Raw genomic sequence first — 25,252 nt, 5'->3', positions numbered from 1 at the left:
GGCCCAACAACGTCTACAAGAAGAAGGTTGCATAGTAGACATCACCAGCGCCTGCTGGACCTCACCGAGACGCTCGCCGCCACGCAGCGTCGCCTCGACTCCGCTCAGCTGGAGCGCAACGCCGCCTACGGCTTCACGCCTACCGCGGCCGAGCCAAGCCGGTTCGCCGACGTGCGAGCCCGGGGTGGCGCGATCGGCCGCGCCTTCGGCGCCCTCCCCCCCCGTCTACGAGACTCCAGTGAAGAACATGCGTGCCGCCCAGGCAGCCGCGGTTGGCCTGGATCAGCTTGAAGGCGACGAGCTGACGGACCGCCTGAAGTGGGTGCACGACCTCCTCGACGCGGCCAACGCGCAGCAGGACCGCCTCAACCAACTCGCCAAGCCGGCGGCATCCGGCTCCGCCCGGCGGCGACCACCAGAACACGGCGTCTTCACCACCCGGCGAGGCGCACTCCGGCCGCACCGTACCCGGGGCAACCCCGCCCCGACGACTGCCGGCGGCTTGGGCGAAGAGCCAGCCCTGGAAGACCGGCGCAGACTCGACGTTCCCCTGCAACTCGGGTCGCCAGCCAGCTGGGCCCGCGCGCCATCAACGACACCGACGTCCGCCACCGCCTCGACCGACTCGCTCTCTCCCTGGAGGTGGAGGAGAGCGGCGCCGTCGGACCGGCGTGCTTCGGCCCTCGCATCCGGGATGAGCCCTCCCCCCCCCAAAAAAAAGAGAAAAGACCCAACAAAAAAGAGAGAAAAAGAGAGAAGGGACAATGTTACTATCCTTTTTCCACACTTGTGCTTCAAAGTAGCACCATGATCTTCATGATAGAGAGTCTCCTATGATATCACTTTCATATACTAGTGGGAATTTTTTTATTATAGAACTTGGCTTGTATATTTCAATGATGGGCTTCCTCAAAATGCCCTAGGTCTTCGTGAGCAAGTGAGTTGGATGCACACCCACTTAGTTTTCTTTTTGACCTTTCATAAACTTATAGCTCTAGTGCATCCGTTGCATGGCAATCCCTACTCACTTACATTGATATCTATTGATGGGCATCTCCATAGCCAGTTGATACGCCTAGTTGATGTGAGACTATCTCCTTCTTTTTGTCTTCTCCACAACCACCATCTATTCCACCTATAGTGCTATGTCCATGGCTCACGCTCATGTATTGTGTGAAAGTTGAAAATGTTTGAGAACATCAAAAGTATAAAACAATTGCTTGGCTTGTCATCGGGGTTGTGCATGATTTGAATATTTTGTGTAATGAAGATGGAGCATAGCCAGACTATATGATTTTGTAGGGATAAGCTTTCTTTGGCCATGTTATTTTGAGAAGACATAATTATTTATTAGTATGCTTGAAGTATTATTGTTTTTATGTCAATATTAAACTTTTGTTTTGAATCTTACGGATCTGAACATTCATGCCACAATAAAGAGAATTACATGGATAAATATGTTAGGTAGCATTCCACATCAAAAACTCTGTTTTTTATCATTTACCTACTCGAGGACGAGCAGGAATTAAGCTTGGGGATGCTTGATACGTCTCCAACGTATCTATAATTTTGATTGTTCCATGCTATTATATTATCTGTTTTGGATGTTTTATATGCATTAATATGCTATTTTATATGATTTTTGGGACTAACCTATTAACCTAGAGCCCAGTGCCAGTGCCAGTTTCTGTTTTTTTCCTTGTTTTAGAGTTTCGCAGAAAAGGAATACCAAACGGAGTCCGAACGGAATAAAAGTTTCGCGATGATTTTTCTTGGAACAGAAGACACCCAGGAGACTTGGAGTGCAAGTCAGAAGAGCCATGAGGCGGCCACAAGGGTGGAGGGCGCGCCCCCCGACCTTGTGGGCCCCTCGGTAACCCCCTGACCTAGATCTTCCTCCTATATATATATATTCTTATACCCCAAAAACATACAGGAGAGCCACGAAACCACTTTTCCACCGCCGCAACCTTCTGTACCCGTGAGATCCCATCTAGGGACCTTTTCCGGCGTCCTGCCGGAGGGGGATTCGATCGTGGAGGGCTTCAACATCAACACCATTGCCTCTCCGATGAAGCGTGAGTAGTTTACCACAGACTTACGGGTCCATAGCTAGTAGCTAGATGGCTTCTTCTCTCTCTTTGATTCTCAATACAAAGTTCTCCTCGATGTTCTTGGAGATCTATTCGATGTAATACTCTTTTGCGGTGTGTTTGCCGAGATCCGATGAATTGTGGATTTATGATCAACTTATCTATGAATATTATTTGAATCTTCTCTGAATTCTTATATGCATGATTTGATATCTTTGCAAGTCTCTTTGAATTATCGATTTGGTTTGGCCAACTAGATTGGTTTTTCTTGCAATGGGAGAAGTGCTTAGTTTTGGGTTCAATCTTGCGGTGCTCGATCCTAGTGACAGAAAGGGAACCTACACGTATTGTATTGTTGCCATCGAGGATAAAAAGATGGGGTTTTCATCACATTGTTTGAGTTAATTTCTCTACATCATGTCATCTTGCCTAATGCATTACTCTGTTCTTATGAACTTAATACTCTAGATGCATGCTGGATAGCGGTCGATGGGTGGAGTAGTAGTAGTAGATGTAGAATCGTTTCGGTCTACTTGATACGGACGTGATGCCTATATTCATAATCATTGCCTTAGATATCATCATAACTTTGCACTTTTTTATCAATTGCTCGACAGTAATTTGTTCACCCACCGTAATATTTTTTATCTCGAGAGAAGCCCCTAATGAAACCTATGGCCCCCGGGTCTACATTCCATCATATAAGTTTTCGATCTACAATTTTATTTTCTAATTTACTTTCTTTGCAATCTTTTACTTTCCGTTCCATAAATCAAAAATCCCCAAAAAATTATTTTACCATTTATCCATCTATATCAGATCTCACTTTGCAAATATTTATGAAGGGATTGACAACCCCTTTATCGCGTTGGGTGCAAGTTGGTGTTTGTTTGTGCAGTTATTCGGTGGCTTGTCGCATCGTCTCCTACTAGATTGATACCTTGGTTCTCAAAAGCTTTGGGAAGTAGTTATTCTACTTTGTTGCATCACCTTTCCTCTTCAAGGGAAAAACCAACGCAAGCTCAAGCACTCGCTTCCTCCACTCGACCGCGTTGGCCCGACCATTCTCTTGCGCTCCCATGACCATGTGACGGACGCCACCTTCCACACTCCCGCCCCGACTCGCCTGCTATGCCATCGAGACCACCTCCATCAGTTGTCTCTGCTCGAGCCGCAGCAGCAAGCTCTACCCCTGCGGACCTCACCCGTCGCCACGACCCTAGCGTCTAACATGTTCGATGAAATGACCGAAAGGTAAAAAAATGATTTTAAATGTTAGTAATGGCATTGTATATCTTGTATGCAATTGTGATGTGGTGGGCATTTATGTGCATTCTTGTATATAAAAAAACATTCAGGGTTCAAAAAGGAAAAAAAGAAACTGGGCGTGGTATATATGCAAAAGAATCGGCGGAGGCCACTCGAATCGTGCCCCGCGAAAGCCGAGGCGCCGGAGAGAAAGCGAGGCGCGGCGCGGGGCGGACGGAGCGAGCCAGCGACCGCGTCAGTCATCGATCGCCTCCGTCCCCTCCCCAGCACCCCACGAACCCTACCGGTGCGCGTTGGATCTACCGGAGATGGCGGAGGTGGACGCGGCGGCTGCGGCTGCGGTTGGGGCGCAGGCGGTGCAGCTGATCGACGGCGAGGGCGAGTTCGCGGGCGAGTCGGCGGAGCGGTTCATGACGGCCGCGGGCGTCGCCGGCTGCGGGCTCTCCTACGCCGTCGTTGCCATCATGGGCCCCCAGAGCAGCGGTAAGTACGCACGTACACTGCGCGCGAACGCCCGTCGCGTTGGCTCGATCGTATGGCCGGCGTGCTCCCATCCCATGCGCGGCGCTGGCCACCTGTTTGATCAAATGCTCGTGAATTTCGCTGGGCATCCGCACTGCCGCCGATTTGTTTCCTGCTGCTTCTGGAACATTAATTGGTGCATGGGTCGGGGACGCCCATTTTGTCGATCGAATAGGTCAACCTCTATCCATGATGCGGTTAATTGTCCGATAGAACGGCAGCATGTTCCCGTTGTTTCAGGGCGTACCCTCGTCTTCGGATGGATTATTGACGCTCGGCCGATGCCCGACGAATAATGACGGGGTTCAGTAAGTTTGGGTAGCAAAATAGTGACATGTTATATCATACTACATATCATTCCGAACTCAGACTGCCAGTATAAGTTTGCCAGTTTAGAGGGTAATTTCGTAGTGGCTGCATGGGGACCAGTGCATCATTGCTTGTTTGCTTCGGTGTATGTACATTGAGGGAAATCTGCGTTGCTCGTGCGTGACATTGCCATTTCTACGAAGCTATGGTGACAATAGCGCCATAGTACTTGTAAGCCACCATGGTTTACCCTTTTCGACTGAGCCTTGCAACCCCAACTGGGTGACATGTGTATATTGTAAAAGTAGCGTGCTCGTGCATATCTACTTTGAAGCCCTTTACTTGCTGACATGAGTGACATCTAAGAATCAGAGTCCACTGATGAACAGTTAATTATAAATCCACTGTATATCCTTTTTCTTGGGGGTTATTGTTTGTCTTCTCTGATATTAACTGTAAAATGCTTATTTTCATCATTTGACTGATAGTCTAATACTGAACTTAAACATGTATTCTTGGATGATATCTGTGAGTGTGGACTTCCTTCCCTTTATCACAAATTGACAGTACGTACTTCAAATTTTAGTTGGCATAACATTAATCATACTTTACTTTGAGCAGGAAAGAGTACCTTGTTGAACCTACTCTTTGGGACTAATTTTAGGGAGATGGATGCGTTCAGGGGAAGGTATACTCAATTTTCTTTACCTATCTTTCTTTCAATTTTTTCATTTCTCTTATCATGAATTTGTGCTTTCAAATGTAGTACACTCTTAGATTTGATAGTATATTTCTGTCGCTAGGAGCCAAACTACCAAAGGCATCTGGATGGCACGCTGTGTTGGTGTTGAGCCCTGTACTGTTGTAATGGATTTGGAAGGTACTGATGGAAGAGAAAGAGGAGAGGTATGCTTACTTGCACAGTTTAATTTCCTTGTTTTGACTTTTCGAGTAGCAAAGTGCAACATTAGAGAGATACTGGAAGGTTATGGACTTGGTAACTAGAATAGCTACTGGTACAGTTTGACATAACAATCACCAAACTGTCAATTAGACCTAGGAGATTGGAAATAAAGACACTGCATTTTCTCTTTCTTTCTTCATTCTGTGAGTATTTAGTGCGCTGACCAGAAAAACTTGGACCTTAAAGCATGGAATGGGACGAATTTATGAAATGATACCTGGTATCAACAGATTGTTTCCATTTGTCTTTCGCGATAATTTACCTAATTTACATATAATCCAGGCATCAGACGCAGTTAGTGTACTGACCGGAGCTTCACATAATTAGGAGTATTTTCCTCCTGTGTATGGTATCATTTCTTAATACTCCCCCCTTTCCTAAATATTTGTCTTTCTAGAGATTTCAACAAGTGACTACATACGGAGCAAAATGAGTGAATCTACACTCTAAAATATGTCTATATACATCCGTATGTGGTAGTCCATTTGAAATCTCTAAAAAGACAAATATTTAGGAACGGAGGGAGTAGAATGCAAATTTTAGTTCGCAAATAGTGCTTTAGCAAAGCAATAACACTGCATTCTCAACTGATTTGGCTTTCCTGTCTTCAAGTAACAAATATAAACGTGATTGATCCTCAAAAGAACAGAAATAAAAACTACCCCGTCTCGTAATATAAGATGTTATCACAGCCAATATGTGAGTATATCGGTTGTAATAACATCTTATATTATGGGACTGAGGTAGTATCATGTTTGATTAGTACTATGTTCAAAAGGTGACCTTGCATGAGGTAAAGCGACTTGGTCATGTCATATGGAACTATGGTAGAGGCTTATTAGACATACTGCTGTAAGGAGGTTACTGGGGACACTTCTTTTCTGATGATCTGTGCTTTTGCCTCATTTTAGGATGATACGGCATTTGAGAAGCAAAGTTCATTATTTGCTCTTGCGATTTCCGACATAGTTCTGATTAACATGTGAGTCATTCTCTGTGATACAGGATGCTGCTCCAATTTTTCGATGTCAAGATAACTACCCCTCCCCTTATGCTTATAGATTGAGATTTTGTCCGTACACTCAAGTCCTTATATTTTAACTGCATGTATTCTTCTAGGTGGTGCCATGATATTGGTCGGGAGCAAGCTGCTAATAAACCTCTTCTAAAGACAGTATTTCAGGTACCAAGGTGCAATCTCTGTTCTTTTAGGTATACCCTCCATAGCAATGGGGATATATGTCCTGATTTACTTATAACTTTCGGACGACTTGGTATGTAGGTCATGATGCGTTTGTTCAGTCCCAGGAAGACAACACTATTATTTGTTATACGCGATAAAACAAGGGTTTGCTTCTCCTTTGTTCTCTTCCTATTTTGAATATATTTACTAAATTCTTTTTATTATCAGAAATGTAATCTTTGCTCCATTTATTTGGGCGAATCTCAGACACATCATTATTTTCATGTAGACTCCACTTGAACATCTAGAACCAGTTCTAAGGGAGGATATTCAAAAGGTGCTGGTATCCTATTCTTGTTCCATGATTGTTTACTTTTCCTTCTGTTCACTATTATAAGATGTTTTGAATATTTTAATATGGACTGCATACTTACTGAAATGAGTGAACAAACACACTAAAGTTAGAACATCTTATAATAGTGAACGGAGGGAGTCCCTTTGTTCACAAATATAAGATGTTCTAACCTTTTTCTGAATCGGATGTATATAGACAAGTTTTAGTGTGTTTGTTCACTCATTTCAGTCCGTATGTAGTCCATATTGAAAAATCTAAAACATCTTATATTGGTGAACAGTGGGAGTAGTTTGTTGCCATTCCCTGGTTCTAATTTTGTGACTGATTTGATCAGATATGGAACTCGGTTCCTAAGCCAGAGGCACACAAGGATACCCCTCTCAGTGAATTTTTTAATGTGGGCTTTCTGATTTTGCTATACAATCTTGATTAACTTATAGACTATACTGATTGTAACACCTTTTGTAAATATGAAGGTCGAAGTCACCGCATTGCCCAGTTTTGAAGAAAAAGAAGAACAATTCAGAGAGCAGGTACTTCAACAATTACTTGAAACTTGTTGCCTAAAGTTGTTTCTACATAAATTTACAACGTTTTTTCCAAATAAAAAGAGAATCTAAATATATTATTTTTCAAGCGCCTTACTTTTACCTTGACCAGGTTCAACAACTTAGGCAGAGATTTGCAAATTCAATTGCACCAGGAGGTCTTGCAGGTGATAGGAGAGGAGTTGTTCCTGCTTCAGGTTTTTTGTTTAGTTCACAGCAGATTTGGAAAATTATCCGAGAGAACAAGGATCTTGATCTTCCTGCTCATAAGGTACAATTTGATGTACACTGGATCGGTATTACATGAGTCATAAAGGAGTTACTTTAAGTTCCATAATGTTGGTCTATGCATCAAATGCATCATACATAAGAAAATCCACAGTATCCATCTACACCAATCCTCTAAAGCCTGTTTTTTTAATGTAAAAGAACTCGTCCTCTGATTTTTAATCAACAGCCAAAACAATTCTGGAAAAGAGACGACATGAAATGGGAGTGCATCGTTCCTGAGCCTACTTAATGCCTGTCGATACAATATTTTCAAACCTTTTTGCTATTCCTTAAAGAAGTGCTTATCTTGCTAATTATCTTAAATCTAACACAAAATTGCTAGACAATACATAGTCTGCGGCTGAATGAGCCCTACCCTTATTCCATAGGATATGCATGTTATCTATCTATGGAATATGGATGCAGATCATGTCCTATACATGTACAAACTGTTAGGAATAGCAACTTAGTATTATCTGGAGGCCAAAACCATCATATATACAAGTACAGAAGGGAGGCCAAAGGCCAAATACAGAAAACCAAAAGGCATCATAAATATAACTCTTAACACCCCACCCCTCAAACTCATGGTGGATCCACGACACTGAGTTTGGAGAGGTAAAGCCCATGTTGCGCTCTAGTCTGGGCCTTCGTGAAGAAGTTCGCTAGCTGTAACTTGGAAGGCACATATTGCAGAGCAATAACATGGTCCTGCACACCAACGCGCACAAAGAAAGCATCAACCCCAATATGCTTGGTAAGCTCATGCTTCACGGGGTCCTGCGCAATACTGATAGCACATGTACTGTTTGACAAGAGTGTTGTAGGTCTTGTAACAGAAATACCAAAATTCTCGAGTAACCAGCATAACCAAGTCACCTCCGCCGTGAGAAGAGCCATAGCTCGCAACTCATCCTCTGCACTAGAACGGGAAACTGCAGTCTGTTTCTTCGTCTTCCAGACAATGAGAGAACTACCAAGAAAGACATAGTAAGCAGAAAGTGAATGATCCGAAGGATCACTAGCCCAGGTAGCATCTGAATAGGCCTGGAGCTGTAACGAGCTGGAACGAGGAAAGAAGAGACGGTGAGAGATCGTGCCACGAAGATATCGTAGATTAGGAAGAAGGTGACTATAGTGAACCGAAGTGGGAGAAGAAACAAACTGACATATGGACATGATAAGAGATATCCGGACGAGTAATGGCGAGATAGACAAGACTCCCAACAAGATGGTGATAATGAGTCGAATCAAACAAGGGCTCACCATCAGAAGCATGAAGGTGAACATTAAGCTCCATAGGAGTCTCAACAGTGCGCTCATCACTAAGAGCCGCACGAGCAAGAAGATCCTGGATATACTTTTCTTTGGAAATAAAAAGCCATTAGAGGTGGAGGAAACCTCAATCCCAAGAAAGTAAAGAAGAGGACCAAGATCAGACATAAGAAACCGCTCACTAAGACGGGCCTTCACAAAGGCAATGTACTAAAGATCGTCGATAGTGATCATGTCATCAACATATAGAAGACGAAGAGTGCGACCACGAGCAGAAAGGTGGACAAACAGCGCTGGATCATGAGCACTAGGAGAAAAACCAGCTGCAATCACCACAGAGGCAAAACGCTCAAACCAAGCGCGGGGGGCTTGCTTAAGACCATAGAGAGAGCGACGAAGATGACAAACCATGCCATCAGGAACAGAATACCCAAGTGGTGGCTGCATATAAACCTCCTCACGCTACTCACCATTAAGAAAGGCATTCCTAACATCAAGCTGAGACACAGACCAATGGCGAACATAAGCCACGACGAGAAGTGTGTGAACAGTGGTCACATGGGCCACGGGAGCAAATGTCTCATTGTAATCACGACCATGCTCCTGCTGATAGCCACGAGCCAAAGAGGAGCTTTATAACGCTCAAGAGAACCATCAGAGTGAGTCTTAATCTTATAGACCTACTTACAAGTGATGGAACGAACACGGGGAAGAAGAGAAGCCAGATCCCACATTCCAGTGGCGCTCAAGTGCAGCAATATCCTCTGCCATCGCAAACTGCCATTCAGGATGAACAACAACATCACGATAAGAGGTAGGCTCAAGTCAGGATGAGGACAAGGGTCCGAAGACCATAAGTCGGCTGAGAAGAGGAAGAGGGCACACCAAAAGTAGATGGCGCGTCAGTGGACGCATCCACAACACGTGGACGACAAGTGTAATGGAAAGGAGAAAATGGACGATTAGGAATCACCGGAGATGAAGACGGGGAAGACATCGGTGCTGACAGGGAAGGCATTGTTGATGAAGGTGAAGACAGAGAAGGTGTCGGGGATGAAGGTGGAGAGTCATGCGACAAGGGAGGAGAAGAAATTGTGGGAGAGGACGGCGCCATATTTACAACAACAGGGGTAGGAATATGGGGCACATAGGGAGGTGTATCGGGAAATGTGAGAAAAGAGATGTCCTCCACAGAAAAGGTCGAGGAGGATGGATGCGGGTAAAAAGGACGAGACTCATCAAAGGTCACATCCCGGGAAATATGCATCCGTCGACCAACAGGATCCCAACACCGGTAACCCTTATGATCATCGCTGTATCCTAGAAAGACACACTCAACAGACTGAGCGGTCATTTTGGTGCGTTCACGTGGAGGAAGAAGAACATAGCTAACACAACCAAACAAACGAAGCACCGAATAATTAGGAGAACGATCAAAAGTCGTTCAAAAGGAATACCACTCTGCAAAGCAGCAGATGGCTGGATGCTGATGAAACAAGTGGAAGTGGGTATAGCCTTAGCCCAAAAGTGAGACAGATGAGAGGCAGTGATCATCATTGCACGCGCTGTCTCAAGAAGGTGACGGTGCTTGCGTTCAGCCACACCATTTTGAGCATGAGCACCAGGACAAGAGAACTTGGGAAGGGTACCCTGTTCAACAAGAAATCCTCGCAATGCACGAGAGATATACTCACCAGCAGAATCTGCGCGAAAACACGAATATAGGAGTGGAGAACTGGGTATGAACCATGGCATCATTTTTTGTATATAGTTAAGATTTTACTACGAGAAGACATGAAATAGATCCAAGTGTAGCGAGTAAAATCGCCTATAAAGATAATATAGTAGCAATGACCCCCTTTCGAAGCAAAGGGAGCCAGACCCCAAACATCTGAGTGAACGAGATCAAAAGTATGCTCGGACACGGACTCGCTATGAGGATAGGGTAGCTGAATCTGCTTACCAAGCCTACAACCCAGACAATCCAACGAAGCGTTACCGGATACAGGTCCCAGAACACCACGATGAACTAAAGACGAGAGATGAGAATCACATAAATGGCCAAGGCGATGATGCCACTACTGAAAAGAGCTAGCAGATGCAGCAACAGGGCCGGGAGACCGGCAGTGGCGGCATCAGAGGGAAGACGAAGCTAGTCAAGCTCCGAGAGACCATCACGGCGTCGGGGCCAGCACCAAGCAGAGTGCCTGTGCGGTGATCCTGAACAGAACATGAACCAAAGTCGGGATTGATGCTACAACGAGAGTCAACAATCTGACTACCTGAAAAGAGGTGCATGCTATGTTGAGGAACATGAGCAACAGAGGGAACATGAAAGGTGGATGTGCTAAGAGTGCATCGACTAGCGACAGGGAGGGGAGTACCATCAATAGTAAAAACACTAATAGGAGACTCAATAGGTCGAATGGAGGTCAAAGTCGAAGAATCATAAGTTATATGAAAAGACACTCCAGTATCAAGAATCAATGAGGATGTACCTGAATGAGTAGAAGGTGGTCTCTCAATGCAAAACTCAGGCGCAGAACCTATAGAACCTGTCGGTGAAGAATCCCAAGCAGCAAAAAGGCATTGGAGTTGCGCAATCTCATGCGTAGGTAGGGACACAATGTTAGAGGTCGAGGTAGAGTGTGTCGTGCAGCCCAAAGTAGAGTGGGCCGTGCAGGGAGCGCGCACGCACACAGACATGCATAGGTGGATCGATTCACATCCCTGCAATCAAAGCACGCGCGTGAGATGGATCTAGTGGCCGGCGCCCGATCGAGCACGGGAACCGGCGGTCAACGGCCGATATAGCACGGGAACCCGACGGCCGATCTTGGGCAGAATCGGGTGGACGCGGACGACAGTCTGCACTCGGAGGAGATGGAATTGATTTGGTGACTCAATCTGGATGAAGGCAGATGAATCGAGGTGGCGGCAGCCAACGATTGATGACGTTCTGACGTGGACGAATACACAGCAGATCAGGAACATGGGTATAGCAAAGTAGCAGCAGCAATATATACAAGCGCGACGGCCGCCGCGAGAAATTGGATCAGAAGAGCACGAGTTGCGCGTGTGAGAAAAAAAATCTAGGGCTCTGATACCATGTTAGGAATAGCAACTTAGTATTATCTAGAGGCCAAAGCCATCATATATACAAGTACAGAAGGGAGGCCAAATGCCAAATACAGAAAATCAAAAGGCATCATAAATATAAAACACAAACATGCTCATGCAATGCTAGGATCAGTGCATGCAATCCTCCCTCTGTCTCTCTCATGCAATGCTAGGATCTAGTGCATGTAATCCTCTCCCTCTCTCTTCCTCCCTCCCTCCCTCCCTTTCTCTCTCTCCCTCTCTCTGTCTCTCTCCACAACTACTCCACATGAAAGGGGCTCATGGAGCTAAGTAGTGGCTTGTCAATCTCATCCGTAGGTCTTGGATCTACGTCACCATCTCTGCGGAGTTGGTCACCATGGTCATGGACACTTCCAAGTGCACGCGCCAGACATGGGTTGTAGTTGAGTCCGTCTTCCTTAACAACAAGCGCACCCTTGTGCTTCATCTAACGTCAAAGTTGTACCAGCATGTGCAAGGCACCAAGGGCTATTGCGCTCACCTCAAGTCCATCGCCGACACACGGCACGACGTTGGCGCATCAATCTTCGATTCCTCGTCCTTGTTCTCATCCGCGACCAGCAGCAACGTCATCAGATGTTGGAGAAGATCATCCAGACAAAGACACCGAAGATTTCTTTCGTCGATGTGTAGAACATGCTCCTCCAACGGGTCGACGTCCAAGTTGGCATTGCTCTCTATATGTGGCTCGTTGGCTGCTGGTTTCCCATCGTCTGGCACACATGGTGTTTCCTCCACACCCATGCCAAGCCATGGCGGGCACAATTCCTATGGCTTGCGAAGCCCACCCTCGTCAAACTAAGCGCAAGCGCTCCATCATCCACAGTGGATTTGGTGCCCCAATCCATCTCCATAGAAAGCAGGTCGTTGCCCCTGGGCTGGCATGGTTCAGGCATGGCACATGCCATTTGACACGACGCTCCCTTTGCGATGCTCTTGGCATCCTCGGTGCTCGACCAGCTGCACCAGCCTGGAGTGTATGGTGTGCCCTGTCCTCGATCCCTTATATCAGCTATGTACGAAAATATGAAGTCTCATCTTGTATATCTCATTCATGTTTTCATGTGTCATCATGGTAGCTTCCTAATTCTTAAATCTCCACTTGAGGCTTCATTGTCTTTCCCCAAGCACTCTCCTTCATCTCTATGCTTGATCATGCTCTAATGCTCGTCCCATTATCCATGCTAGTCCCTTCATTCCTGAGCAATACAAACATATGTAATTTAGGCAGTATCATATTCTCATGAACATTACAATTAGTTCCGAGAAATGAAAGTACCTGATAATTTAATTGGTGTGCGCGAGCTCTAGTGACTCATCTTTGTCTTGCTCTAAGTTGAACATGTGAGCGGCAGGGGTTGTGGGTGTAACAGTGGTAGGGATGTCCTCATCACATATGTTGTCGGCGAGCTGCAGCTCCGCATCGGTGTCGATGTGATCGCCGATGTTGTAGCTGGAGACGAGGAGCTCCATGAGCTTCTTTCCATGTGGAGTATGGCCTAGTGTGGAGGTCGAGCACGACGGTGATGGCCTGTTCACGCCGCGAAACTGGAAGGAGAGAGGGAGAAGAGCAGCGGGAAGGAGGTGGGTTGCAGGGCGTGAAAGGGCAGAGATGGCTGTGGCCGCGACGGGCCCTACTTGGGAGCCATGGCAGGATCTGGGATTAATCTGGTACCATGATAGTCATATTTTGTGTAGGGAGAGAGAATTACATGCGCTAGTTGTGTGAGCACGTTGGTGCATGGATAGATAGATGCCTTGCAGACCCCATAGAACAGGAGTAGGACTCATTCAGCGGCAGACTAGGTATTTGTCAACAGTTGAAACGGAACATGTCAAACATCATCAGTTATAATTGTTTGCTGTGATTACGAACCTACATGTTATGCTCAGGTGAAGCACCACCAACAGAAGAAACGACCCAAACTTGCTACTTGTTGATTTATTCCATTTGCTTCATCATGCAAGGTAATGGTTGCTACTGTTCGCTGTGATGAAATTGCAAATGAGAGGTTTGGCTGCCTAACCTCGGATGCTGTAAGAACTTCACTTATCATTTAATACTCATGGATGTTTTGCGTTCGCTAATATGTTTTTGATCTTTAGGAATGGCTAGATTTGGAGAATGATGTACAGGCTGGTTCAGTACTCGGTTTTGGGAAAAAACTTGGATCTATTGTGGAGGTCCACATGGAAGAGTAAGCCTGCGTGTTATTTTAGTTGTTCATCCTGGTGGTTTGTTCAACATGATTCTCGGTCCTTGCGACCGCACAAAGTTCACTTGTATGTTCTATGCATCTACCAGTAGATTGATGAACATGTTGTACTTCGCAAAGAAAATCTCTAAAATTTCCAGCACTCTTGACATATGGTTAATGTGAGTACTGGGATATTTATATAAGAAATAATATTGGTTTGCCTCTGTTTTTTTAGTTAAGGGGCCCCTTTCATTTCATTCAACTGACAAGACAGAGTTTGGCTCAGAAAACAGAGAAATACAACATTTTCTGAATCAAAGCAACCACCCCTGAAGCAACAATTCATCTCTACTAGATCTAAAAACTCTGCCACCGAATCATACAATGTCGCAAGAATGAGACACTTTATCACTATTTAGGGCACATACTTTCTTACTCTGAAAAAATTGGTGATCTACTGTTTCAAGATTATTACAGAATATACATTTCTTACTCTGCCTCCTTATTTTTTTAAATTGCATATACAATTGCTGGTGTCTTTCTCGTCTCTGTGATCCAATCACCGAAGTACTGGCATTGAATCTAGAAGTTGTTATTTGACTGTCTATCTTGGCCTTTGTGAATTCCCTATATTTGTGATAACAGGACACTGATGTTGATTTTTCTCTAATAAAACGGAAACTAATGTTGACGAATAAAACTAAGGTGCATCATTATTTGTCAGGTATGACAAAGAAGCTGTCTATTTTGATGAAGCTGTTAGGAAGGCCAAACGGCAACTGCTGGAATCTAGAATACTGAATGTAAGGTGCTATTGTACAATAGGCATTGTTACGCCTTCCCCTTCATTTCACTTATTTTGTCCCATATTCTTTGCAGCTTGTCCAGCCTGCATTCCAGAAAAATTTGAGTCATCTACGTACTAAGGCTCTTGAAAAATTTAAAACCGGCCTTGATCAATCTCTTGAGAGTGGAAAAGGTTTCGCAGCATCTGTTCGAGAAACTACTGAATCCTCTCTCAGTGAATTTAATCAAGGGTGCGCAGGTAAATTTGCACGCTTGATAATTTGTATAAATATTATTTTCCCAATGATGTAGAATTTATTCAAGGACTACATTGATGGGGATTGGTAACTAGAATGTCAGTTGGCTTCCCTGGAATCAGAGGGTAATCCGATAAGGTTCCTGAGTTTGACACAAGAACCTAGAGTAGTTAGCAATATTAGATTACGGGAGGAACAAGTTTCTGGGATTTAGGAGTTTTGCATTCCCTTTGAAATAGGAAGGTATCTGATATTCCCACCACATTCTTATTGCTATCTCATTTCTGCGGTTAGGATTCCCAGCAATCCTGAGATTCCCATAAATCTAACTTTCAAGCCATCATATGCTCCCTGTATTGAAGTAGTGTGATGTTTGAAGTCCAAGTACATTGGGTTTGTCTAGAGCCAGTGTACCTTATTGTTCTGGTATTGCATTTTTATCCCTGTATCTACTTCATGTGCCTGAGGGCAGGCATTGCACAGTGGGGAAGTCCTCCCCACTTGTGCCAAGAGGTCCTGGGTTCGAACCAGCCTCTCTGCATTGCACTTTGCAGGGGTAAGACTAGGTTCCTATAATCCCTCCCCAGACCCCACCTTGTGTGGGAGCTTCTATGCACTGGGTCTGTCCTATCTACTTCATGTGCCTGTAAGATATGCAATTTGGGAAGGCAATTTTGTCTGTTTCTTTGGAATACCAACCCCTTCAAACCGAAACTGCAATCTGACAAGTCTTCATTTCTAGATTCTGTAATCAAGCAGGCGGATTGGGACTACTCTAAAATCCTAGAGAAAGTTCGGCGTGATATTGAAGACCATGCACTTTCAGTTCGTGAAAGCAAGCTAACAGAACTAACAAATCATGCTAAGGTTAAGTATGGAAACCTAGAGAAGGTTTTTTTTATTAGTTTCTCAGCACATACTTTGCTTCTGCATATTTTTGGCACTTGCTATAGCATTTGGTTACCTCGTGGTCATAATTTAAGTTATGTATACTTTCAGGAGAAACTAAGAAAAGCACTTGTTGAACCTGTGGAATCTCTTTTTGATGCCGCCGGCCAAACAACTTGGGCATCAATAGAAAGCCTCTATAAACGTGAGACGCAGGCCATCCTGCCAGAGGTTTTTAAAGCCCTTTCTGGGTTTGAAATGGGAAGCGAATTCTCAGAAGAAATGGTGTCAAAATTAAGGGATTATGGTCAAAGCATTGTGGAAAATAAGGCTAAAGAAGAAGCTAGCAAAATTTTGATGCATATGAAGGAAAGGTACAGAAATACTTATTGATTGTTCCATGTACCAATCAATATTATAACCTTCTGATAAAGTTCCTTGTTATTGCCAGGTTCACAGTGGTGTTTAGTCATGACAAGGACTCAATGCCAAGGACCTGGACAGGAAAGGAAGATGTCCGTGCAATAGCAAAGGAGGCTCGATCTGCTGTACAGGATTCTCGCCTTTCTAACATGATGACAAACAATATATCCCTTTGTTTTATTGTTAAGTGCTCTTACACTTACATTGCAGGCTCTCAAACTTCTGTCTGTATTAGCCGTCATTCGCTGGGATGACAAGCCAGATAGGATTGAAAACATTCTGATTTCCACACTTCTAGATGGTTCTGTTGCGTCAATGAGTTCAAGTGCTTCTTCTGGTGACCCGCTTGCTTCAACTAGCTGGGAAGAGGTAGTTTAGTGTTTATTGTTATTCATGCAGCAAAAAGTGGAATTGCTTATACCGAGGATCCATCACTTCACCAAACAACTGAAACAGGTTCATCCAAAGCATACGCTTATTACTCCAGCTCAGTGCAAGTCAGTGTGGAAGCAGTTCCAATCAGAAACTGAGTTCACCATTACACAAGCAGTATCAACGCAGGTTTGAATTTATTTAATACATAGTTTTGGTCTCTTTTAGTGTATTTAATATTCAGAGATGTTGTGCTAGCAAATTATTTATTTCTGTAGAACAACTCTTTTCAGGAACCATGGCAGGTATGATGCCTTTGCATTTAAGAAGTAAAGGGCTTTAGAATACCTCTATAGTTGCATTAGAGAATTGTTCAGTTTGAAGAATTTATTGCTCCCCTCCATAAATTGGATTATTCATGACTGTGCATTTTTTTGTGTAGTGGTGGATTCGATTTTATTTTCTGATGATGCTTTCTTTTTTCTAGAGGGGGAAATAGATTCTTATTGTATTGTCTTTGACTTGAACTCTTTTTTTATCTCACTCCAGCAAGCTCACAGGCGCGGTAATGGCAGACTGCCTCCTCCTTGGGCGCTGGTTGCTATGGCAGTTCTTGGTTTTGATGAGATCATGATGCTTCTGAGGTACGCAGCTCAACAGTATGCGCAGGGGTTTCTTACACAAACTAAAAACTATTAACATGGTGCTGTCATTCTTGTTCTGCTGTGCAGGAATCCTATATACGTGTTCTTGCTATTTGTGGGTTATTTACTTGTCAGAGCTTTAGCAGTGCAGCTAGATATTGGCAGAGAATTCCAAAATGGAATGGTAAGATGTTGAACATTTGTTAAAATGGAACGGAGTAGTAGTATTTTTCTTGTTGTACAATGCTATCGTGAAATCATCTGTGCAGAAGGTGTGTTGAAGAAATGCACAGAATGTCAAACTAATTTCGTACTCCCTCCGTCCCAAAATAAGTGTCTCAACTTCAGTACAACATATTGTGGAGGAAGCACGAGTTTAGAGATCAAAACTGCATTGTCTATTGAGCTACAGTACTTTATAGAACAAGTAAATTACGAGGCATGGGTTTCTATGCTCCTAAAATCAGTTGTTCCTAACATTGAATAGTCCATTTTAGGAGGACAGAAGGGACCTATTAGTTAGCTTTAACTCTGTTTATTCCGAAATAAGCTTGTGACAAATTGAACTGAACCCTCTTCACCTTCATGAACACATAAATTAAATTGATGTTACTCTGCAGGTTCCTGGGATCCTATCTGTTTCAGCAAAACTACTACCCACTCTGCAGAATCTTCTAAACAAAGTCGCAACTGATCAGCAGCATCCGCCGCAACAACAAGGGCAGCAGCACCGCCCTCCGGCCGCAGAAGCTCCGGAGGCACAGCAACCGCCACCTCCGCTACTCCTGAGCCCCAAAAGCTCGATGAGTGAACTGCGGAGGCTACACACGCCGCCGAGCCCGGTGCGCAGATCGGTATCGTCCCCGTCACACTCCTCACCGCCGTCACCCAAGGCGTCACCCCGCAAAGTGGCAGAGGACCAGAAACCAAGACGAGCACCTGACAACGAGTCCAGCAGTGCTTATTCCATAGTGTGATCCCTGGGGGGTTTGAGCATCTTTTCCCCCCAACTGAATGCATATAGCAAACGATCTTGGTGAGTATATACCCGGAGAGAATAATGTAGCACCCTTTCTCTCTTGCAATTTTGTAAGGAAGGTTATAATGTGTAGAAGCATGTCACCATATGACATTTTCATCAGCATCGAACATATAAAGCCTTTTAGAGTACCCGCCATTCTGGAGGCCTTCGCACGCGCGTGATCGCTGGCCACTCGATCAGCTCGCTCGCTCATTTTTCACCATTGATTTTTACTATTCACCGCTAGATTTTGTTACACCTCGCGCTGCTTCGCTGGGTGGCTGCCAGTGGACCCATATAATCATTGGTCCATGCTGCAGCGAAGGGCTCGTCGACTGGGTTCATGACCAATGACGCTCCCGGTGAAAAAGCCCTAGATCGAGCGGTCAAAACAGATCACGCCCTCATCGATTCCTTCCACTCCCTCACACCACCTCCCCTCCACCCGGCGGCGCCCGCTCCTTTCTCCCCACCCGCCTTCCTCCCCATCTGGCGGCGCCTCCTCCCTCCTTCCCATGGCCTCCCGCACCGCGCGCCACCGGCTAGCTGCACCACCACCGCATCCTCATATACTCCAGTCCACTATGCCAGCGAGAGAGGAAGCTGCGGGAGGAGGAGAGCCCATCCCGTGAGGAAGACATGGGGAGGAGCTCTACCCGTCTCAGTTGCCGGCCGGGATCTGGAAGAAGAGGAGACCCAGTGCTGGCGTCGGCTCCAGCGATGCGGGTTGACGGCCAGTGCAGGCGAGCGCGGCGTGCAGTGCGATGCCCTAGACAGGTGGCAGCGGCCGTCAAGACAGGAGCGGCGCCGCGAGCGACGACCCTTGGTCGTCTTCAGGTGCGCGCCGTCCGTGGTGGCCGATCATGGGTGTTGGCTGGCGGGCGGAGGCCCATGCAGCAGGCCGGTGCCCCTTAGCAAGATTGGCACGAACTGGGAAGGCAACCGGTGTGTAGTATGATCCTCGCCTCCTCCAACTTCGTTAGGGTAGCACGTCTCTGTCCATTCTCTTCTCCCGTCTCTGTGTATGTGTGTGTGTTCGTCGTTTCTCCTTTCTTCTCTCATGAAGAAGGGGCTGCTCAGTTTTGGAACAACAAACCATGGAGGATATGGGTCTGCACGGGCTTGGAGCAGGAAGCCATGGCGGCCAAGGTGAATAAGCAACACATAATCGTTATGCTCAAAATATGCTTTTTTGGAAATTATTATTATTTGTTCTTAAGATATCTATAGCATTTTTGCCTGAATAATTAAAGCCATCTACTGTATTGATGATTTGTTAGCTGAAAAATGAATGAAAAGGAGCTTGTAGTTTTGTGAATAAGTCTGATACTTTTGCAGTCCGCTTTGTAGTATCATAAGATTAGTTATACAGTTATACTCCAATATGCTGCTGCTGTAGCTACCCGAAGGACGATGCAATGTTCCAATTGAAAAATGAAATCATAGCATCATATAGTTGCACAATAGATTTCTAATAATATAGAAATGATTTAAACACATCACTTCATAGTGTGCTTTTGTCATTAGACATGGAGGGATATTCTGTTCTAGGAAATTCACTTATGACTACATTCACAGGTTGAAGATGATGGTGTTGTCTTCTTCCTTCTGATTGATTTCCAACAGCTTAAGAACTTGTGCGGTGGTGTCAACCTCTTATCTCTCAGGGAAAATCCTAAAGAAGCCTTGCTTTGCATGGGAGCTGCAGTTCATCTGGTTGATGCTTCTTTTCATGCTAAAATTATTAGTGTTGTCGTTGTGCTTTGTTTTTTCACTCACTGTACTTTGATTCTTGATGTTTTCTTCAGGCTAAGTGCTCGTGCTATGGAAGCGACGAGGGCTGTCGCAGTGTAGACAAGGTCAATATCAGGCTTTATAACCAGACTGAGACAATAATTGCTTTGAAGAATTTTAAAGTGGCTATATTAGTAAGAATTTGAAGGCGGGCTATGAAAGTCAGTATGACAATGCTAATTTGCAAAACGATGCTAAATGCTAAGATTTGACTCTACAAGTAATCGAGTTGACCGTGTAACATGCACCTAATGCGAATTTGCATGTATCCTCATGTCTAGAACTCCAGATTATAGGTTTTGGTGTTCTCCATGCCATTTTTTCTCATAATCCCCGAGGGCTACCGATTTGATCTTTTGTTGTTCTTGGTGTACCGATTTGGTATTCTATTTGTTCCTTGATCCTCTTCCTTCACTTTTGTTCTACTATTATTTGGTTGTGTGTCTCTTCTGGTGTCCTGGATGAAAATATGAGCAGCAAACATCGTTGTGGTCTGATGGAGATGTATTTGCCTAGAAACCATTGTCTGACAGCTCGTCCATTTTTTGTGAAATTCTCAACGTCAAATAACTGCGGACCTGAGCTGAGGGTGCTGCAGATGGTTTCTATTTGATTTTTCTTTCCTATGGATTGGAGATTGTCGTTCGCGGATCCCGCTGAATATTTGTGATGTTAAAAAGCAGTGGCCTGATTCATACATTGATGAGATCTATGTTATCACTCTGAGGGATCTGTCGCAACAACTTATGATTTTGTTATTCGTTTTGTTTTTTCAGCTATATTTTTTTGCTATCTGGTCTCTCTTTTGGCCTCTCGATGAGTTGATAATTTTTTGACTTGATTTGTTCTTTGTTGATGATTTTTGGTTTAAAATCTTTCTCCATGAAAATCATACAAGCAGAGGGGTGATCTGAATTGATGCCATGTTGATATGTCTACATAATACATGCTTACCCTTGTGGTTGGCATCCGAGAGAAAACATTATCTATCTTTTCCAATCTTCTCAAACATTATTTTCTTCTATTTTTTGTCGTGTTTGCGCTTAGCTCATGTTCTCCCTCTTAGTTGGAGTTTAGTGTTTTTACAGGACTCGGATCTAAGAGGGACGCGTGGGTGCGGATAGCGAGATGGTTTACAGGACTCAGATCTGAGAGGGACGCAGTCAAATGGTCTAACCAAGTTTTCTTCAATCCTCTGTTCTACATTCTGGTTTTGATGCCTTGCTGCCTTCGACATTAAGGTGAGGTCCTCTTCCTCATACTACTGCCTTCCTTCTGAGGCATCGCGATTCCTGGAATCCTTCTTCCGTTTTTCTTTCGATTTGATATTCTACCTCCTGAATGATGATTACAAGTGCATGGTTCATATGATCGAATTGTGATTGCTTGAACAAAAATCTGATGTTATGAGCTTTTAGTGCATTGATTTATGGTTGTGCATTGATATATTTTGATAGTGAAACTCACCTCTTATGTCAAGGTGGGAAGCTTGGCTGATTCCACCTCCAGTCAGAAGATTAATACATCTATGGTTTTATTTTCCATGCCAACAGCTTGATTGATGATTCCTAATGCATCTCAGGTATTGGTCTCTTCTCCGTAAATGTATATACTTTACCATGCTAATTTTGTTTTAACCGTTGCGTAATATTTCGCCACTGGAGATATATGATATAACCATTTTTGTTGCTTATACATAAAAAGGTTGCATGTGTGATGTACTGTTGTTTGTAGCTTTTTGCACTTGTCTAATTTTTTAAGCCATATTCTGCTCATAAGAGAATAATTTACAGTCGGGACCGATTCATTATGACACATAATGTATCATGCACAACTGCTTAACTAGAGAGAATAAAATGATGGAATATTCTTCTGTCCAACCAGAAAAAATTCTTATAATGTGTTTTATTCATTTGACATATCAAAATACATCAGCATTTAAAGAAGTGGCAATAATTAGCCATCCTCGTGCTGGTGAATACGCATTTGGGTTTATAACATCGAGCATGATTCTTCAGGTACTTGTTTATGCACAACGCTTTCTACAGATGGATTCATGGCATCAACAACATTTGCATGCTTCATTCTGGATAATTTACTCATTTATATGCTTTCAAGAATTTTGATTTATAATTTTCATTATTAGCTACATAAAGATTCATACCATACTTGTGTGTGCTCTTTTTCTGTGTTACCTCATTCTTGAAATAGTTCACTTTCAGGAAAGTGTTATCCTTTAGTTGTAATTTGTGACAACTAAACACTTAAATCTCAAGAGTGTAAAGGTTCACCCAAAAAATTAAGTTTAATGTAGCCTGGCTGGGCTTATCTTAATAGTTAGCTTATCAGGATTAACCTATAGTCTATATATAAGGTGGTTTAAATCAGTCTCTCGTACATAAATTTGTTGTGCAAGCCCTGAAAAGGCCAGCTAGAGATACTTCAAGGTTATGGGGCCTTTACACATTTGTCTGGTAATTTGATGTCTTTTAGAGCGGTCCTTTAACTGCTAAATCCTATGAACACTTGCGAATACTATATGTTGTTGTTGTTAGGTTCTCTACCAGAAATCACTCAGATATCATCTTATCCTCTTGTTCGCTGTTTTTTTTGTAACATCTCAATCTAGCCTAAGCTTATTTTGGTAATGACTCCTTTTTGAGGTTGCTAAGTTTGATGGTCCTTTTAATAGCACTCTTACTATATCACCGGAATTTCTAATCGTAAGTTTCTACTATTATCTCTCTACAGAAAATAATTGTTTCTGGAGGAATGACCATGCCACAGGTGATTACCGCGCTAGGACCTGCCCTTGATAAGAACCAGGGAACCCATTTAAACAGAATGATGATTGTGTGAGCCTTTAAATATCGCCAACACATCAGGTACAGTCGAAAACTTTCCCCGTCCCCCAGGCCCTGTGGGCTGCGACTGAACTTAGATTTCTAATCCCTAGCTTAACTTCCTGTAGGTATTGGCATCTAGATGTTTACAACTACTAAAGGAACACCCAAGTCATAGATGATGCTACATCTGATGTATGATTTGAAGATTAGAAGCTGGAGCACAAGGATTGTGTGATGGAGTAAACATTGGTTATATATTTTAGGCGGGTCAGATATTAAAGTGGGGTGCTCACATCGCACTTAGGTGGCTTATGGAGATTACTGAAATTGGTTTGTGGGTGTTGTGTGCTCACACCGCACTCATAAAATTACTATCAAGATTTGAAGTTAGTTATGAGCTAAAATTAGTGATAATGAAAAACCAGGAGAACACCATATTAGGTGAATGTAAACCACTTACAGGACAGTGCCAACAACAGCAAGAGTGCCATAATAAGGTGCTAAAGCCTTCCAGGTGAAGGACAATGACAAGAGTAACATCGACGCGCCTTCAAAACAGAAAAAAAAACATTAATTCCTAAGTCATGCCACATCAAGAAACACAAGCACGCAGTTTACTGTAGAAAAGGCAGTACCATTCCAGATAATCTTGTTATGAGAAGGCTCTTCCTTCCTTGCTTGACCATCAGTGGAGATGCAATCATGGTGCCTATGAGAAGTATATATACATCTCAGAAAAGGCATTGGAAATTACTGCCAAAATACGCTTTTCAAACACTTTACTAACCAAAAACATTGGCATCACCGAACAAGAGCACTCGCTGCAACATTAGATGCAAGGCCTGTACTGTGGAACATGGACGTAGAGTAGTACACGACAACATTTATGCCAGCAAGTTACTGAAACAAAAACAGTGTCGCTCCCACACTCACAACTGCAGTATATGAGAAACATATCAGGACACATGTAGAAGAAATTTCATCATAATCATCAATTATGACATAGACACAAATGAGTATGAAAAGAATACTTAGAAATTGCAACCCGAGTTATGTAGCCTGAGTAAATTATTAGTCGTAGCATTGCGGACTGTAAAGAACATGGCTTGGTAGCAGCAGTTTGCGAGGAGTTGTAGGCTAACCCCAAGATAATAGTTTCGATCAAGCAAATGTGATAGCATAAAAGCCATAGTAATTCTTTTTATTATTCCTATGCATTTTCTTTATCATAGATGATAGGCGGAAGTTGATTTTCCCAAACTACTTGCATCTATATGATATGGTAACACACAAAACTTTCTCACTAATTCCTTTGTACCACGTCATTGGCTTGATAGGGTATAGAAAAAATAATCAGAGAACATTTTACCTTCCCAATAGCGTTTGCTGAAAAGATCAAACCAGCTGGCATCTGGCTCATTAGATACTTGCACTAGCAAATCAATCTCTCTTTCTCTCATCTACAGGCAGGTCACGGCTAACATCATTGAGCATCAACGACAAGCAACAAGTGGCCAGCAGCATGCAGCAACAGCGGCAAGTAGCAAACAACACCAACAGGGCAAATTTGACAATTTTAACCTCGAAACGAAATCAATTCACAGAATGAACTGCCCGTGAAACTATTTCACCCCCCTGACCTTTTTCTGCAGCGCCCGCCACGCCGGCGCTACACCGAACGGTGCAGCGCCTAGCTCTGGGGCGTTGCACTCCAGTCCACCGTGGCAGCCCTGGGCCCCGGACCCAGCAGTGCAGTGCCTACGAGGTAGGCGCCACACATGTAATGTGCAGCGCCTAGCCCTTAGGCGTTGCACTGTGACTTAGATGCCAGCCGCCCGCTCCCCCTCCCCCCACCCCACCCATTCGTTCCAGGAGTTACAGAACAGCGCCTAGCGACTTCCTCCTCTCCCCCTCTCAATCCCCTCTCCCAAATCCTACAGATCCGACGATTTGGTCCGTGCATTTCTTCACCAATCCATCCTAGAAGGTACTCTCCTCCGATCCCCTTCTTTCTATCCATACAAAATATGGTATTTCAAAGATTTGGGGAATCCTTGTTTGATTTGATTAGATATGAATCTTGCATGTATTAGA

At 44.0% G+C, this 25,252-nt stretch overlaps 2 protein-coding genes and 1 long non-coding RNA gene across 7 annotated transcripts in view; 2 read left to right on the top strand and 1 right to left on the bottom strand.

Moving 5' to 3' along the window:
* Positions 1–3,522: 3,522 nt before the first annotated feature.
* LOC109760213 (protein ROOT HAIR DEFECTIVE 3 homolog 1) lies at positions 3,523–18,674 on the top strand. Its single transcript, XM_073499842.1, has 22 exons — positions 3,523–3,845; positions 4,815–4,881; positions 4,997–5,099; positions 6,069–6,139; positions 6,277–6,340; positions 6,440–6,505; positions 6,630–6,677; positions 7,030–7,092; positions 7,172–7,228; positions 7,356–7,514; positions 13,898–13,966; positions 14,036–14,127; positions 14,852–14,930; positions 15,007–15,172; positions 15,913–16,037; positions 16,170–16,432; positions 16,510–16,606; positions 16,692–16,850; positions 16,938–17,042; positions 17,403–17,497; positions 17,585–17,681; positions 18,118–18,674. The coding sequence occupies exons 1-22, from the start codon at positions 3,671–3,673 to the stop codon at positions 18,472–18,474; spliced, it is 2,577 nt and encodes an 858-aa protein (XP_073355943.1). The 5' UTR covers positions 3,523–3,670; the 3' UTR covers positions 18,475–18,674.
* Positions 18,675–18,848: 174 nt separating this feature from the next.
* Positions 18,849–23,648, top strand: LOC141023290 (uncharacterized). Of its 5 annotated transcripts, XR_012184118.1 has the most exons (8): positions 18,899–19,667; positions 20,097–20,234; positions 20,327–20,377; positions 21,401–21,553; positions 21,793–21,894; positions 22,248–22,330; positions 23,064–23,197; positions 23,284–23,648. XR_012184118.1 is itself a non-coding variant. In XM_073499846.1 (7 exons), the coding sequence occupies exons 1-4, from the start codon at positions 19,473–19,475 to the stop codon at positions 21,434–21,436; spliced, it is 420 nt and encodes a 139-aa protein (XP_073355947.1). In that variant the 5' UTR covers positions 18,849–19,472; the 3' UTR covers positions 21,437–21,553; positions 21,770–21,894; positions 23,064–23,197; positions 23,284–23,648. The 5 variants fall into 5 exon arrangements, 4 of the variants coding, with proteins under 4 accessions (XP_073355947.1, XP_073355944.1, XP_073355945.1 ...); XM_073499846.1 differs by lacking the exon at positions 22,248–22,330 and having other exon boundaries at positions 18,849–19,667; positions 21,770–21,894; XM_073499843.1 differs by lacking the exon at positions 22,248–22,330.
* Positions 23,649–23,960: 312 nt separating this feature from the next.
* The window catches only part of LOC109760212 (uncharacterized), a 40,790-nt gene continuing 39,498 nt past the window's right edge, over positions 23,961–25,252 (bottom strand). Inside the window, exons 2-3 of the long non-coding RNA XR_005756245.3 lie at positions 24,528–24,618; positions 23,961–24,093 (exon numbers count right to left, since the gene is read on the bottom strand). This is a non-coding gene — a long non-coding RNA (uncharacterized lncRNA). The remainder of the gene's footprint in view (positions 24,094–24,527; positions 24,619–25,252) is intronic.

Source organism: Aegilops tauschii, chromosome 5 (genome assembly GCF_002575655.3).
Source record: "Aegilops tauschii subsp. strangulata cultivar AL8/78 chromosome 5, Aet v6.0, whole genome shotgun sequence".
Taxonomy (NCBI): Eukaryota; Viridiplantae; Streptophyta; class Magnoliopsida; order Poales; family Poaceae; genus Aegilops; species Aegilops tauschii.
The sequence above is the reverse complement of the archived record's forward strand: the minus strand, read 5'-3'. Positions and strand labels throughout refer to the sequence as shown.

Bases quoted from the DNA above. Each gene is read 5' to 3' on its own strand.
- LOC109760213 (XM_073499842.1), top strand. From the start codon at position 3,671: ATGGCGGAGGTGGACGCGGCGGCTGCGGCTGCGGTTGGGGCGCAGGCG. The intron at 13,967-14,035 runs GTAAGAACTTCA...TTTGATCTTTAG, and splicing joins GCTGCCTAACCTCGGATGCT to GAATGGCTAGATTTGGAGAA. The intron at 15,173-15,912 runs GTAAATTTGCAC...CTTCATTTCTAG, and splicing joins ATTTAATCAAGGGTGCGCAG to ATTCTGTAATCAAGCAGGCG.
- LOC141023290 (XM_073499846.1), top strand. From the start codon at position 19,473: ATGATCCTCGCCTCCTCCAACTTCGTTAGGGTAGCACGTCTCTGTCCA. The intron at 19,668-20,096 runs GTGAATAAGCAA...CTACATTCACAG, and splicing joins AGGAAGCCATGGCGGCCAAG to GTTGAAGATGATGGTGTTGT. The intron at 20,235-20,326 runs GTTGATGCTTCT...TGTTTTCTTCAG, and splicing joins TGGGAGCTGCAGTTCATCTG to GCTAAGTGCTCGTGCTATGG.